Raw genomic sequence first — 17,834 nt, forward strand, 5'->3', positions numbered from 1 at the left:
TTTCTGCATTTCCATTTTAATTAAATAAGAAAGAGATCCTACTTCTTATGTGCAGATACAATTTCCCAGTTGTTCATTTTGGTAGAGGTAAAGTTATGAGTTCATAAATATTTTTTAATATTTGCTCTTTATATACTGAAAGATGATTAATCTTTTTATGTAAGGACTACTTACAGATGTGGTATTAGTACCATACTGTCAAATTATTGTTTTGTAGATGTACAGCAGACAGGATTAAGACATAGCTTTATTTGGGTATAAAATTAGGAGTCAGTCATTACTGGATACTAAGAATTAAACAAGAGCAGGAGCATGAAGAGGGAATTGTTTCCATGATGGCACCTTTATCCAGTTATCGACCCCATCAAAAAACCGTATTGAAGTAAAGGAAGACACTCAGTGGTGCTCCACCCTTGTCTGCCAAGCCAGTCATGACACTGTTAAAAGTTGTTGGTTTGGTCAAGCATGGCTTCCTCTTGATGAAGCCGTGCTGATTCCTCCCACTAACATTCTTATCCTTCATGTGCCTGGAAGTGGTTTCCAGGTTAATTGTTCCATCGCCTTCCTAGGTATTGAGGTGAAACCGAGCAACCAATTGTTCCCTGGGTCTTGCTTCTTGCCCCTAAAGATAGGAGTGACAGAAGAGTATACTTGAGAGGAAGGTTAAAAGGACAGCACTGGAAAATAAAACAATAAAAGATTATTGTATCCCAGTTACCTGTCATCTACAGGATTGCAAAAATTTATAGTGCCCATACTGGATCTGAGTAATGAGTGTATCCCTGCTTCTTTACTGAAAAGATGTGCTTTATAGGTGAAAATATTCGTGAGAGGTTGCGAGGTTAATTCTTTATTTGCCTCCTTAACTTGGCAAAAGTATCTAATACCTGCTGAACACGGGGTTATTTAAATTACTTCTTGTGGCTCTTTTCAAAACAAGGACTCAAGGTTTTTTTAAGTAAAAAATTCCAAGTCATGCTAGAAAATAAGCTGATCGTGTGGAGGATGCAAAAGAATCAACTCCCTGGAAGCTTGTTCTGGCTTCAGTTTCTTTCAGTGATATTTGCAAACAAATTGTTTTCAATAATCTCAAAATAATTTAAGGCAGTGGACATTGCTTGCTTTCAGTAGGTCTCCAACATGAGAGCAACCCTGAAGGGTAATGTAGTGGCCATTAGTGACAACTGTGAAAAATGGCCATGTAAGGCCTGCATATCAAAGATGTCTTGATGCTCTGCTGTTTGCAAGGACACTATTTCAGAAGAATGTACTAGCAGCATAAAAATGATTTTGAATGAGAAGCTGTTAATACACGACCTGAAGTAAATATATCTAGGGATTGTTATAACCATGTACTTTGTTCACTAAACCCACATATATTACTAACACAATCTTGAATGTTATTAAAAAAATAGTAGCCCAAATAACCTTGAAGGTTCTGCTTTAAAGTAAGTGCACAAAATTGTGTACCTGTTCCCTTCTACTTGCCTTTTTCATATCAGATTCTTAATGCTATTTTTAGTTTACTTAATGCTGCTTAGTCTCCAATTTTTAATGCAGTGTTACTCCAAAGGGCATAACAAGGAATAGATTATCTAGTACTGGTGTCAATACCTAAAAATAATTGCTGTGGGAGTCAAGGAGACTGGTAATAGAAACTGAGATGAATCTTAGTGCAGCAAGACTCCCAAGCATTTGTTATGCAACCTTGCATCTCTACGAAGTGTGGTATTTTTTAGATAAAACACAACTCTAAATTAAACAGTAAGTTCAAGAAATGTCACTGCCTTGTTATGCAGGTTTTTTTCCTGTTGCACACTTCTGTGCTCACTGAGTGCAGTACTTAACATCTTGAAAGGCCACTCTCTACATAAAGCTTAGTCATGTACAAGTCCTACTGGGGCAAAACTGCTAAAAAGAAATTAAACATCACATTTCTCTATGATTTGAAATAAAATTTTCTAGCGACTCCAGTGTGACTTCCTTTTTGTTCTTGCCCAAAAGTTTCAATACCTTGTTTATGCCAGAATTATATGGGCTGAAAGAGACCTCTTGAGATCTCTTCCAGACCCAGAAATATGGCATGATCTCTGCTACAGAGCACTGAAGTAAGGCCTTGCTTTTTATTATACCTACTTCAGGTGGACCACAGTGCAGAATCCATGGGACTGAACAGAGAACAAGAATGTCTCAAGAAGCAGCATGGCAGTGAGGGTCATTTAGGTGTTCTTAAAAATAATTGTGTATGTGCAAGTTTCTTGTTCTAACTCATCCCACTGGTGCCAACCTTACCTAGTTTATGCCTAAGTGTGGGTGACTTTAGAGAAGTCTGTCATGGCAGACCTTAAGCACCAAACAAATGTCTTCTGAATTTGCACAAAAGCCCTCCTATGTGCCATGAAACGTTTTAAACAGAAATAAAGGCATACCAAATTCTAGAATTGATTGAAATCTCAGACAGGAGGATAGGAAATTCCAGGAAATGGTGCTAGTTATGGTGAGAGAATGGGGGGAACAAAATAATATTGCAGGTAAAATTAAAGAGGAAGATTTTTTTGTTCTAAATAGCTGATATTGCTTTGTATGTCTGCTGTTGTACAGATGAATTATTGGTAAATGTTAGGTGACTAATGCATTTTTTCATTTTTCAGACTGAAGGTTAGAATGTTGGTGAAAACTGTGTAGCTGTAAAGATGTTGAATAGTGCTTTAAGGAGAAAATCTCCACCAAGGAAACAAATGCAGTATTAATGGCTGGAAATATTTGCTGTACTAACAAGCTTGAAAATAATTTTTCAGCTTATCTTAAAGTAATTAACTATGAAGTAGCCTTATAATCTAGTAGCTTACATACTGAGAAGGGGAGCAAAATGAGACAGAAACTGCTGATCCAGAAATAACAGTAACGATGTTGGAAAAGGATATCTTAGGGGATCAAATTTTTATAGAAATTTGTATTTTTATACCTTGTGTCTTCTTTGCCTTTCTTATTTAGAGAGTGATGAAACAGGAATATGCATTTAATATATATTGAAAATGTTCATTTCACAAAGCAGGGGACCTATGTAAATTATTCCTCCCACATTTTAAAATTTTTAGTTTAGTTAATAAGATTAATTTGCCACAGTAATAAGTGCCAAATTTTAAAAAGTGCTATTTGAATTGTTTCTCTGTAGTTCTTATTAATGCATGAAGAAGTGTTTGGTTTCTGTGAAAAGTTTGCATTCAAAACTAGCCTGTCAAGCTTTAAATTATTTCAAACTTGTGGTTTTAGGTAGTTATCAGAAATCTAGTACAGTGTAATGAAAATCTGCACATTTAATATAACTCTAAGAGTTTTTCTTTTCAGTTGAAAGAAATCTTTCTATATTCAGAATTTTTAAGCTGTTTAAGCAAAAGGGGGGAAAGCCAGTTTCATGAAATAAAGGAGCATGTCAGAAATGCTTCTTTTTACAGCTTCTGTGACCCATAGTGTTTCTTACAGAAGTGGAGAAGACTCAAATGTGCAAGGTTTTATGGCACATTCTGTTCTGAAGTACTCACTGTTAATTCTGATTAGTGCTTATAGTAATAATTTTGTTGGTTTATGGCATATTTACTGAGATATGGTCAGTTATAGAAAACTTCATTTTGAATTGTCACTTTTTAAAAAATCTTGATATGCTGTCATGGTTTACTTTCAAAAGCAGTACTTTTTCTGAGTGTTTGGAATGAGTGTGCTATGCTCCAGATCATAAATGCAATGATGAAAGTTATAATACAGTAGAGAATCAGGGAATTCATGGACTGTTTTTTCATCAGGCTATTTCCCAAACAGCTGGATCTTGAGCAAGATATGTAACATCAACCTAAGGACTTTTGGAAAGAGGGAGCAAGTATTTCTCTGAGAGACTAGCAAGGGTCAGATTACCTATGAGGATATCTGTTTGTGGTAGCTGCAGAAATGGAGTTTGGTTCATTGGAGCTCTTTGCTGAAGGTTTACAGTCGGGACTTGCTCGTGCAAGAGGAGTGTCTGTAGTGTAACAGGCTTCTGTTCGCTTGGGCTGCTTTTAATACTCTTGAGTTTCTTCACTGCTCTTTCCAAACACCAAGCTCATTGCTCTTTATCCCCCTTTTGCAGGAGAGGAAGAAAGTGTAGGATTACCTTGAACAGGAGATCTTTATACAATTGTGTTAAACTTTAAAGTTCTCCTAATGCTAAATACTAAGATTTAATGACTTCAGCAACCTCAGGAGCCTCAATGACCCTGTCAAAGCCATGTTATGTATGTGATAAAGGTGTGAGTGAAGCAGGTTCTTTTGGTGTCAGCCCGTTGTCCAGCCTGACAGTATCCTGCCACTGTTGTTGGGTAACCTCTTCTAGTTGAAGGCTGTACTCATTGATCAACCAGTCCGCTTCGGGGTTTTGTGATAAATACGGAGCAAAGGCACATTAAGTGCATATGAAGAAATGCATTTGTCATGTCACTACTATAAACCAGTTGGTGTTCATTTTAGAAATCGATGTTTTGATGGATTCAGGAGATCAGCCTGATATTGGTATGAGAAGAGCTATAAACAGATTTATGAAGTAATTTTCATAATCAAATCTCACATCAATACCATCATACATTTTGACGTCTCTAGGCAAGAAAAGACATGGAGTTCTCTTTGCAGAAGGAGAAGAATGCTGTTGTTAGCCTTCAGGTTTATAAAGAAAAAGATCATGAACTCAGGTTGTGTGCATCAGTGCTCAACATCTGTAAATTCTGCATGTTCTTTGCAGAAAGGCGAATTAATGTCATTAGTACACTTCTAATTTTTAAAGTTAAGCTTTTAAAAACATCATTTTTTTCTCTTTAATATTGCACAACTGTGTCGTTTGGTTGCCAAAATGAGTTGATAAATTATAGACAGCTTTTTGCCTTCTGCTCAATACCCAGCGTTCCATTTAAGACTTCAGCTTATTTTTAAGCTATCCTTGAACTTAGATTTATTGAAAAATTTACTACATACCAGTGGAAATACAATGATAATTTTTTACAGTCATGTGCCGTGTCCCTTTTGACCACAACTGCCACGTACTTCATTACAAATCAAATTCATTATGATAAACGAATATGGAAAAGGGCTTTTACTTCTGATACTGAAGCACTGTCTTCAATGAGAATTTTTTAAGCACTAAATCTTTTCAGACATGTTATTTGTGTTTATTTTTTATCCCTTACAAGCCACAGAAGAAAGAGGATCAGCAATCAGAAGCTAAAGCAAGTCCAAAAAAGTCATCAGAACCCACTATTGACCTTTTAGGACTTGGTAAGCAGTACATAATTACTTGGTTTTAAATCAAACATAGATATATAATTTTGTATTTTAATAGATATATTTTTATTTTCTCTGTGCTTACTGATAGATGAATTTGAATATGATAGATAGATAAGATTGTATGCATGAATTTGAAACTATAAAGGAAAATGCCATGGACATGTGGGTATATCTGTACTTATGTTTTGCTAGGGAGAGTAATGAGCTCCTGTGGGAAGGGGAAGTTATCAAAGTGATCTTCAAAGGCCTCATGGATTGTAGTATTTCATCGTTTATGGTACAAGTCTACTTTTTAATGAAAATGCTGAGGTGATCTGAATTATGTATCTGTAAAATACATTATATCATACAATTCCTATATTAGTTAAAAGAATGGTAAACTGCCAGACTGTAGCTGACTAATACCTTGTAAAACTTAATATATTGGGCATTTCAGTGTTCTGTACTGACTGCAACCATCACTCATTTTTTTCTAATATACCTTTTTGTTTTCTGACTGGCAGGTAACTATGGACTGTCCTGTAAACAAACTAGTTTCTAGTAAAGTAATTTAGTTTACACTGTCTGCCTATACTGTTGTGTATAGGCCATATTCATAAAATATGTCTTTCATTTGTCTAGTGTTGCTCTAAATGTGTTTTTTCCATTTGATAGAATCTTAAAATGGAAATGGAAGAATAAAATATTACTGTAACTATTTTTCTTTCCTTTTGATATTCAGTGTTAGGAAAATTTTCCACAAGTTGTGAGTGGATATTAAGAGTAGTCACTTTGTATCAATGTAATGGTTATTCTTAATTTTCTACATAATTTCTACATATTGGAGGAGGCTAATAAGTCTTTTAAATGTAATTCTAAAAACTTCATTTTGTAGAAAAATGTTTTGGGTTTTTTTAAATTTTTTGTTTCTAGGCATGATTAATGTGACAAAACAGTAAATGTCTTCTCTGTTTTAAAATTTATGCTCTCATCCAAAATATGTGTTATTTTCCCTCTGATGTAGAGTTAACTGTAAAGTACCATTTTTGCATGGGTTATGTGTATGTTGTCCATATCTCATTCCAAGTAATCTGCTACTATAAGCATGCAAATCTTAATTAACACTGTAGAAAGAATGTTGAATGAGCCTATTTTAAAAAAAAGTAATTCAGACTTGATGGAAAGCTGATTTTCCTTAAGCAGACCAACGTAATTAAAAACTAAAATTTAATCAATATGTGGTTTTGAGATTGCTGGGCTTCCGTATTCTTTTGGTCATGATTTGAAAAGTATCTTGGTAACACTGTTTTATGATACAATAACGAACTTGGATTACATTGGCTAACTTGAGATGTGGTGTGCAATGAAAATAGTATTATAATTGGTGTTCAACAGCTCTGCTTCTTCAGTGAGACATAAAAAGGGCAAAGTTTATAATATGTATGTTAAAACCCCATAATTTTAGAGGCGGGAACACTTTAAGATCTTTTAAGTAACAAATTGAAAAGCGATGTAATAAGCCAGTAGCACTTGGACTCCACTGAGCTGCAAATGAGATATGTGTTAATGAGAGCAGACCTGCATATTTCATTTGGAGAGTTGTCTTTTAATTAACACCAGCAATAGAAGACTTCAGATAGTATTAAAAGAGAGATCACACCAACCCAATATATCACAGAACCATAGAATAGTCCAGGTTGGAAAGGGCCTCAAATGACCATCTGGCCCGAGGATTCCATGGGAAGGGGAGCGTAGAGATTATCTAGCATCCTGTCTGGGCACAGCCTGCAAACCTCCAGTGATGGGGACTCCATCACATCTGTGGAGCTGTTCAAGTAACTGATCTCACAGTAAAAAATGTCTTTCTTACATTGACAAACTTGTACCTGTTGCCCCCTGTCTGCCCTGTGTGGCTCCATGTGTTGTGAAGAGAGAGGCTCTGTCCTCTTTGTAGCTGCCCTTTAAGTACTGGCATACTGGGATGAAAGTGTTCCTGAGCCTTCCCTTCTCCAGGGAGTAAAGACCAACCTCCTTAAATCTTTCCTCATAGAGCAGGTCTTCCAGCCCTTTGGCCATCTTCATGCCTCTCCTTTGGACCCTCTCCATTCTGTGTCTGTCTTGAACTGGGGGACCAGAAATGGACACAGACTCCAGGTGAAGCCTGGGAAGCACCGAGTTGATGGGATGATCACATCTTTGCCTCAGCAAGTAACACCACTGTGGATACAGCCCAGAATCCCACTCACCTTTTTTGCTGCAGCAATGCACTGCTGATGAAAATGATTGATATGTCACATCAAATAATATTAAAATGGATATGATTGCTTAGCTTGTTCTTGTGTGGACATGTTTCTAATGAGGATTCATTCTCTTAGGACTTCATATCTTCAAATGAAGAATAGTACTAGCTTTATTAGGGCAGCTCAAAATCACTTGTGATAGCAGGTTAAGTAATTTTAATGGATCAGAATTCATGCTAGAATAATTTTGGCTTTCAGAACAGCCCAGTTTCTTTGCAAAGTATTTTCTTGAGTAACCCCCAGTGCTAGCTTTGGGTATGGTATTAATCTCTGGGTCACTGTTCTTTTTGTCTCAGTCAGTTTTGTAGTAGCGACCTCATCAGAAGGTAAACTTCCTTAGATAGGACTTACCCAATGTAAATTGGAGCTAGGCAATTTTCTAAAGATAAACTCTCTTTCACTTTTCTTTACAAATTGCAAAATTTTCAAGATGATGTGCCTTGGCAAATTGTACCTTTAAATCTGGTAATAGGAGAAGAGGCATAATATCCTCTGTGACCATACTATCACATTTGTGTTTGTTCTGAGCCCTTCTAAACAGATGCATGTGGTTCCCTTGATTTCCTGATCAAGGGGTTGTTACTGAGATGCTGTTTAGACACTCACTTTTTGATGATGCAACAACATTCATGGGTTTTGGCTTTTTGATTCAGAATAGATTTTGATTCAGAACTCCATGCACAGAAAGGTGGGGAAATGGACAGGTACAAGCAAAATATTGTTATGATCTCTACAAGCAGTAGTGCTAGTGTTCTTGCTGTGGAGCCCCAAATTCCTTCCCTCTACTCCCAGGCAGTGGGAAATAATAGCCTTTTTCTGTAGGCCAAGCCTGAAGCTGCTTTTTTAGTCATCTCTACAATTATTTGGATCTTACCCATGCTGGAAGAATGTCCTGTTGAAAATCTGGAGACCTAAAATTGACACTAAAATCAATAATACAGGATTTTATAAAATGAATTTTTAATAGGGTAGTTATAGGAAACATTGTTTAGTTTGAAAGTCACAGTGTGTAAACCACAGTTCTTCAGCACTTAAGTGATTGGCGGTGATGTATTTTCATCTCTCTGGTATTAACCTTGTGCTCTGTCCTCCTTTTTGGTTTTTTTTTTCTTACAAGGTAGATGTCTCCACTTATGCCAGGTTGATGTAAATGATTTCTTAATATTTTGTAAAAAATGGTGTAAAAGCTATGTACCAATATGGAATATTGGAATGTTACACAGGCAGTTTGGGATCATTGTGTTAGCCAAGGTAGGCCACTTAGAAATTACTTCAACATACAGAGAAATAAAGGAGGAAAAAATAGTATTTCTAAATGATATTACCTTACAGAGCTACCAGAAAGAGGAAAAGTGCATTTTACATATTCTGCATAATTTGCCATGTTTAGAGGTGCCCTTCATAAAATAAACAATTGGGTATTCTGGATTAACCACTGTAGTTACAATGAATGACTAAAGAAAAGAGATCTATTATGTTGTTATTTACAGAATTTGATGTGTGGGGCATTCATCTGGCATGGTTGGAGGTAAAGTATGATATGCTAAAAGCTGTTTATCTGCTTCTGCATGGGCAATATTCTCTGAAAGAATTCAGTGAAGTTTTGAGAGGTTAATTGTGATATGAAGTGTAGCTGAATGTTGCATAACTGAGAAGTGTACTTTTGTCGGTACTGTTGGGTAAGTACCAAAGCAGCATGATTGGTCCTAAGTTGGAAAGTTACATTTAAGAAATAGTAAAGATACATTCAGAAGTACAGAAATATCACATATGCAAATACAGATCATAGACTCCTAGAATCATGGAATAGTTTGGGTTGGAAGGGATCTTTAAAGGTCATCTAGTCCAACCCCCTTGCCCTAAGTAGGGACATCTTCAACTAGATCGGTTTGCTCAAAGCCCCATCCAACCTGGCCTTGAATGTTTGCAAGGGGCAGCTATCACCTCTCCAGGCAACCTTTCACAACTCTCATTGTGAAAAATTTCTTTCTTATATTTAGTCTGAATCTATTCTGTTTTTAGTTTAGAACCATTACCCCTTGTTGTATCACTACAGGTCCTAATAAAACAGTCTGTCCCAATCTTTCCTATAGGTCTTTAGGTACTGGGAAGGCCACAATAAGGTCTCCCTGGAGCCTTCCCTTCTCCAGGCTGAACAACCCCAACTATCTCAGCCTTTCCTTATAGGAGAAATCCCTCTGATCAGCTTCCTGGCCATTCTCTGGATCTGCTCCAACATGTCCATGTCTTTCCCGTGCTGGGGACTCCTGAGCTGAATGCAGTACTCCAGGTGGGGTTTCACCAGAGTGGAGTAGAGGAGTAGAATCCCTTCCATCTAGCTGCTTGCCACGCTGCTTTGGATGCAGCCCAGAATAAAGTTCAGTTTCTGGGCTGCAAGTGTGCATTGCTCGCTCATGTCCAGATATTCATCCTCCAGGATCCATAGGTCCTTCTCTGCGGGGTTGTTCTCAATCCATTTGTCCTCCAGCCTGTATTGATAGCAGGGATTGCTCTGACCCAGTGCAGGACCTTTCACTTGGCCTTGTTGAACCTCGTGAGGCTTGCATGGCCCCAGTTCTTGAGCTTGTAAATACATTAACATTTATATTATTGCTGCAATGTTCAGATTATGCTTAGGTAAGCAATATATCTACCCAAAATGAAAACATTTACAACCACTTGAGGCATACAGCATTACTAGCTTTCTGGCTTTCCACATTTTATTTTCAGGAGTATTATATAGAAATTGCCTCCCTATGAATGCTTTTTCACTTCTGCAAAGCTTTTAGCAGTAAATAAAATTTTACTAATACATTAAATAATTCTGCAATAATTTTGGCTAGACAGACCCTGTTTGCATCTTTATCCCGGATTTTTGTTGCAACTATTGACCTATTTCTCTCAGTTCTGCCTTTCTAGTAATTTGGTGTAAAAAATAATCAAATGCATTATTTATATGCATAGGCAATTCTCTCTATTGCAAGTCTTGGTATGGCTGTCATAAGTGATTCTTTTTATAAATATACATGGCTGCTTAGTAACAAAGTTCTTGTGAATAGTTTGGTCCATAAAAATGAGTTTCAGAAAGGCAAAGTTTAAGATCAGATCTGCTGTTTCCTTTCCTGCTGTCTGTTCGAAGCCCTTCTGCTGGTCATTCTCACTGTCGGTGCAGATAAATATACCAAGGAGTGATGATGTATATGAAAGCTATGATTTCTGTGAATAACAGAAGACAGCACTGAATTGGAAATTGGCATGTCAGGGGTTAATAAAATATATACAGAAAAAGAACTGTAAAGGTAAACTTCACTATATTATTAAACCCTTCACTATATTATTCAATACATCCTGGTAAATAGTTTTTGGTTTTCTATCAAACTGAAACATGACTTCCTAATCTGAAATCAGAAGCATCATCTGCTGTTACAGGGGGCAGACAGCAGTCAGATATTATCTGTAATATTGTCATAAATTGCAAGAAAAGATGTTTTGGAACCACACCTAGGAGGAAGGGTGAAGAACAGTGTCTGTTGACTCTTCACGTTCCCTTCTCTGACTGAGCATGGAAGCCCTGCCTTGCATCTGCTCTCATTGTGGTGGCTTCTGCTACAGCCAACATTTCATTCCTAGCTATGGATGGATTCTCCAGAAAAGTGATGGAAGTACTGTTTATCAAAAGCTAGTTGCTTCAAAGTAATCCTGTCATGGTTGAAGCTATAAATGTCTCAAAATATTCAGACAGGCCCAAGTAACTTATTCTGATTTTTACCTGTTCCCTGGAAAGGCTACAGCTGTGTTGCCTTCTGTCATATACGCACCACCTCTTCTAAACAGGTTTTAATAGTAGGTGGCGCAAGTTGAATGAATAGTGGTATACTTAGAATGAATTAGAACTCTGCTGAAGTATCTTTCTTATATTACAGAATTATTTTAAAATAAGGAGGGAAAGGAGGACATAGATCCTAATCCATGACCTTGTGTGTTGAAGTTGAAAATGTCCATAATCTCTATATAAAAACTGTGAATTACTATGTTGAAAAACAGGTCTATGCATGCCTGCATGCAAATATATTTAAATGGGGACACTAATATTGCTACAAGTAATAAACTGGAGTGAAAACACTGTTAGGTTTTTTCTATATTCTGAAACTTAGTTCTTTCAGTAGGGAGGGGGGAAGGTTTTTGGAGTCTCTTTCTAATAGATGTAAATATTCCAACTATTACATTTTGAGGAATCAGTAAAACAGGATCATCTATTAATACTATTCATACAGGCTTAAAACAGTGTTGTAAACAGTAATTCAGAATGTCTGGTTTCTGCACCAGTGGAGACAGGGAGGTTTTTATTCAGTTAGAGATGAAAGGCATATGCATTACCAAATAACATTCTTACAGAACCAATCTAGCAAAAATCTGGGGTTTTGTAATATTAGTTTATAAGCAGCATATTAAATACTTGAAAAATACTATATTTTTGCAAATGTGTTCTGTCATGAATGTTCTAAATATGTGAAATGCTTGTTTTAAATGATTGCATTTAAATTTTCAGTCTTTTGTGTTAAACACCTTTATATTCAGGGATACTAAACTACTTTGGAATATGACAAGAGAGATATTTTTTTAATACATGTGCCTGACTGAGAAAATGAGAACATTAAATTATTAATTCCTGATGGTACTTTTGCTTGAAAATTATGCACAGTTCACTCCTAAATTTATCTGAAGCAGTGAGCCTTTGGGGAGATGTTTTTGGAACTGCCAGTCTGCAGAATGACCTCAAAAAAAAGCTTGTGCTTAAATGGCCAGTATATTTATTTACACACATCTCAAAGCACTAATGTGGATGGAATGGAGCAGCAGATCATATGTATGGTCATTTTGCTGTCCACTGGCTTCCATTCATCAGAAATAAGGGAAGGAGGAGACCTTTGCATTAAGGTGTAAGTAACTTTGTCATAATCATGGCTGAGTTTGTAACTTTGCTTTTCAGAATCATTGTAACAGCAGTCCCCCAGCAAAGTCAAATCACAAAAGAGTAGTACAACTGACTGAGGTGGCTACTTTACATTCCTCAGGCCACTCACTTTTTACTCAGGATAGAAGATCTAGTAGCGTCAACTCATTCCCATGGCCTCTTCGCCTTCATGGAAGGCAGACAGAAATGAAAAGGCATCTGTCATGGTTTGACCCCAGCTGGCAACTAAGCCCCATACAGCCACTTGCTCGCTCCCCCCATGGAATGGGGAAGAGAATCAGGAGGGTAGAAGTGAGAAAACTCATGGGTTGAGATAAAAATAGTTTAACAGGTAAAGCAAAAGTTGTGCATGTAAGCAAAGAAAAACCAGGAATTCATTCACCAGTTCCCATGGGCAGGCAGGTGTTCAGCCATCCCCAGCAAATCAGGGCTCCATCATGGGTAACAGTGACTTGCGAAGACAAATGCCATCACTCTAAAAGTCCTCCTCCTCCTCCTTCTTCCCACTGCTTTATATACTGAGCATGGCACCATGTGTAGGGTATGGAATATCCCTTTGGGTATCCCTTTGGGATCACCTGTCCTGGCTGTGTCCCTTCTAACTCTTTGTGCACCCCCAGCCTCCTCGCTGGTGGGGTGGGGTAGGGAGCAGAAAAGGCCTTGACACTGTGCAAACACTGCTTGGCAATAATGAAAACATCCCTGTGCTATCAACTCTGTTTCCAGCACAAATCCAAAACAGAGCCCCATACTGGCTACTGAGAGGAAAATTAACTCTACCCCAGCCAAAACCAGCACAGCATCTCTGGGTAATGTTCTTCTGAATGGATTGTTTCAGAATGCAGTCTTATGATGTTAGTAGCAGTTTTTCCAGTGTACTGTAATCTAGGGTTTTTGGAATACTGAGCCTCCTGTGATGTATAAACAGCTGTGCTAGTCATGGCAGTGTTTCTTTTGCAGAGAAGGTTTTGACTTAATTCAGCTAGTTTGTTCTACCAGAGAAGTCTGACTTCTGAGATCAGATAATTTTAGATGTAACTTCTCCTGTTGCCTATAAAAGCATTTTTAAGCTTGTTATTGGGACTATATACTCATTATAAAGTTCAGCAGAATCTAGAGTCACCTTTGTATTTGTCAAGCTCTATGTAATGGCAGCCCATTTGTGATGTGCTTAGGTATAAATTTATTGGCCAATTCTTACCACTTGTTCTTGAGCAGCTTAAAATCAAAAGAGAAATGGTTGCTCTGTTCCTTAAAAACACTTTTGTGATATTTTTGTCCCTGTATCTTTGGAAGTACTTTCTTGCAATTTCTCTTTAAACCGTAATTCTCCAGTCCTTCTTTTGTCCTGCATGCATCTACTTTCACCTACATCAGTAAATGTGTTCATGTGTTAAAGTGGCTTACAGACACCAAGGCTGTGGAAGTTAATTCTGCTCAGAGCAAGAGCTGTAGGTTCTTACGGATAATTAGCTCAGTGTGCCTGGCAGGTGTGTTCATATGGAGCTATAGAATGAAGTCTGTGCAAAGTACTTTTGAAAAAGGGGGAAGAATGGACTTTTTCCCTAATGCAAAATTTATTTATGTACTCTTGAGTAAATTATCATATCAAGAATAACTTCATGGATTCTAAATTGCAAATTTTAATTCAAGAGCACAGATGAGTGTATTTTGTCTGATACATGGCTACCAAATTTGGACCTTCTCAGTAAGATATCTATTTAATTCCTACTAAAAATGTTGGTGTGCAAAGACTCCTGAAAAATGAGTAGTGTGTACTGCTAAGTTGGTGTGCTTGTCCTTAGGGAAGTTTGAAGTATTTTGGTTTGTTGTTGTTTGGTTTTTGTTTGTTTTTTTCCTGAAGGACATTAATGTGCCATCTTCTTTGGGAAAGAGGTCTTTAAAAAATCTGAAAAATATCGCATTCTGAAAAATATCTGAGAAATTGAGTACATCTTTGATCAGGGCAGGGTGGGAGGGAGCAGACAGCTTTAATTATTCTCATGATGTTAAGATATTAATAATTTTCACTTTAAAAGTGATTCTGTTGCTTTTTTAGATGGTCCAGCTGAAGCATCTGTTACAAATGGAGGCACTGCTGCTGTCACAGCACTGAATGATGACCTGGATATCTTTGGCCCAATGATCTCTAATCCTTTACCAGCAGCTGCAGTACCTCCTGCTCAGGTAAAATTTAATAAGTGTATTTAGCTATATGTATGTGTAAATATGTGCATGCACATGTGTGTTTTCCTTCAGGGGATTGTTCATCCACACGGAAGGAATGCACACTTCTCAACACATCTTAAGCATCTCATGGCTGGAGATGCTTAAGCTGTAACACCGGTATTTTTCTCACCTCTTCAAGCTTCTGCACTGCTTGGACATAGAAGTGTAGATGGTGTGGTCTTTCCTTCTGGTTATCCAGCTAAATTGGATTCTGTCTTACCCTGGTGATGGTAGTAATGTTTTCTTTTCATTTATATTCTTTTGTCTTGTTCTTTTTTTAATAGGTATTGCTGAATATAACTTTATGTTCTCAGGCTATTGAGCATCAAGTCATCATTTTTAAGACCTCTTATTGCTTTGTGATGCTGATATTTAGGAAAGGCTGCAGCAGATGCTTCTCTCTTAGACCTGCTAAAAACCTGGGGTCTGAGGTTTCATACTCAAAATCAAAAATGGATAGCAAGAAAAATTAATATTGCTACCTGGGCTGATCTGTCTTTTGTCTCATCTTGGAAGTTGTATGTCTTGCTTTCCTCAGGAGAGAGTAGCATAAACCCTGCACCTGGCCTGCTCCTTCTTGATAGCCATGATAGTTTGGAAGCAAACCCATCACCATGCCTGTTGTAGGCTGGTAAGGCAGCTTTGGGACACGCAAAGAAACTGCTTGAAGCTGCAGCTGTCCTAAAGTAGCTGTCAGACTCAAAGAGCAGGGTGTTTGTGATGGACATGTGCAGGCTTCCTTAACCCAGACTGGCTTCTGAGAGGGAGGTTTTGGAAGAGTGGTGGGCTGACTTCTTCATCTGGGGCGTCTTTTAATGGTCATTTAGAAGCTTTTTTTTGTGTAGGGCTTTCTGTCCAACTCTGCTGAACCAGAAATAATTGTGTGTATTCTTGAATTTATTATTTGGGACATGTGATATGTACTTGCTTCTCGTCATCCATTAGTTTTCATAGTGTGTACAATAGAAGGGATAATGATGAAAGGAAGTTCTGAGTCTTACTCAGCAGATTTTTCTCAGCATATAGTCTTAGCAGATTTTTCTCTCCCTTTACTCTCCTTTCCCCTGCTTGCTGCTGAGGGCTGACTTTGTGCAAAGTGCTAGATAGGGTTTCAGAGACTGAAACCATGTTTCATTTTAAACATAATGCTACAGATAGAGGAAACTTCCCACCACGCCTTAAGCTACTCATAAACAGTGCGAGAAATAAGATGTATATTTACACTTACATGTGGATGTGTTAGCTAAAATTGCAAAGGAAAGTGTTGGTGTAGATTTTCTTGTCTCTTGGGGAAGTCTGGTCAAAGTACCAGGAACAGCAGTATTTGAGTGCTTGTTGTCTGCTATTCTAATCCCTTATGTCAAAATTGATCCCTGTAGAGCTAGATGTGAAAAGCAGTAACCCATTTCTAGCTTCCCTGAGTTTTTTATTTATTCCATTTGGGTGTAGATTGAGTAAATTTAAATCTAGAATAGTGAAGTTTTGACTTTGCCCCAAAATAAACGTGCCAGTGGTAGTATTGCATAGAATGGGTAGCACTGAATTCTGTTTTTTCCCCTTTCTAGCCTTTCTGATGCTGGAAATGATGACTTCTGTATGTAGTTACTGTGTGCCCAGGAGAAAAGAGCAGCCTGAGAAAGAAGAGAAAAACCTTCTTTTGTTTGTATTCCATGAACATGTGATGTGACCTGCTGGTTAAGGAATGATTTAGCTGTAGAATGCAGGAAATCCAAAAGAAGGCTAAATATTTAAGAGTGAAAAAAAGCAAAGTGAAGGCTGATGCCCTAGATGATGATGACTAGTAATGGGTTAAATAATGGAGTGACTGCTAAAGCATACTGAATTGTATGTGTGTATATAATATTTTAAATGCATTTCTATGATAAAGATTTGGTCACTGGACCTTCTGTGAGAGGAATATTTTGACATGTTGTTAATCTTTATGCTGGTTTCTAGACTAAGTATGGTACTTACTACATTGATTAAAAAGTGGTAGAAAGGATGATGCTATTCTCAACATCTGGTAAGTATCACCTTGTTTATATACTAGAAAGCATGAGTATATTCACTTGCTTCCAGATTTTTAGCGACAGTTTTCTTTCTTCTGAGTGCCATAATCAGGAGGAACAAAGAACTCTCAGCAAGCATTTTTTTATCAAGCACATGATCCTTGTGGTGTATTGCAAGATTAATTCTTGGTTATCTTCCATTTTTAATCAGTAATCCCAAAGAAAATTTAATCAGATAATCTCTACAAATAAGAGACAGGAACATGTGTAGGTAGCAGAAGACAGGTTTCTTATGGTGCTTACATGGGTTGCTTGGTAAAGTGGGGCAAAGAGTATCATTCTGTTTTGCTTCAGCATTATCAAGACCTTGTACGCATTCTGTTTCAGAATGCTGGTGTCTAGTCTGGGAACTGAGGCTGGGCAGGAGCTGAGGATGCCTCTCATTTGCCAGTGCTATGAGCATTTTGTAAGATCTTTCACCTTGCAACATGGATAAAAGTTGTATGTGATTCAGAGAAGAGTTAGGAGAATACAGGAGGCTGGAGAGGGTGCCTTATTATGAGAGGGTTGAAGGACTTGGTCTGTTTAAGTAGGAGGTGTGATTATAATGTGAAATTATTTTGTATGAGGCTGCAATTGGTTAAGTGGGCATGAACTCAGATCAGCAGTTGAATAACCCTAACATTCAGTTCCTGTGCTTGAAATTGGAAAATTTAAAGCAGAAACCCATGGCCAGATCTTAACTTGAATTTGTTTAAATATCTATTAACAGAATGCATTGAAATTTTAAAAAATGAAATAGAAGAAGGAGATCAAGTGTGGAATAGTGTGGCTTGCTTTCTCACTGAGATATTTACCATTATGTACTATTGTAGGTGTGTCTGAGGTGCCACAGTGGGATTTGAGAGCTTTTCTTCTGAAAAAGAAGGGAATTTAATGATGCTCTTCCAACTGATCTGTATGACCCTTGAGTTATCACAGGATTGCTCTTCTTCTCCAGTTTAACCTGAAAGGCAGCATTTAATGCTAAATGCACTC

At 37.4% G+C, this 17,834-nt stretch overlaps 1 protein-coding gene across 3 annotated transcripts in view; it reads left to right on the forward strand.

The window, feature by feature from the left end:
- The window catches only part of SMAP1 (small ArfGAP 1), a 92,459-nt gene that overhangs the window by 64,793 nt on the left and 9,832 nt on the right, over positions 1-17,834 (forward strand). For 2 of the 3 annotated variants that reach the window (XM_032104753.1, XM_032104755.1), the window contains 2 exons: positions 5,211-5,295; positions 14,618-14,745. In XM_032104753.1, the coding sequence (XP_031960644.1) occupies positions 5,211-5,295; positions 14,618-14,745 (213 nt within the window). The remainder of the gene's footprint in view (positions 1-5,210; positions 5,296-14,617; positions 14,746-17,834) is intronic. The other variant, XM_032104754.1, reaches the window with a different exon arrangement.

The sequence above is a fragment of the Corvus moneduloides genome, chromosome 3 (assembly GCF_009650955.1).
Source record: "Corvus moneduloides isolate bCorMon1 chromosome 3, bCorMon1.pri, whole genome shotgun sequence".
Lineage (NCBI taxonomy): Eukaryota > Metazoa > Chordata > Aves > Passeriformes > Corvidae > Corvus > Corvus moneduloides.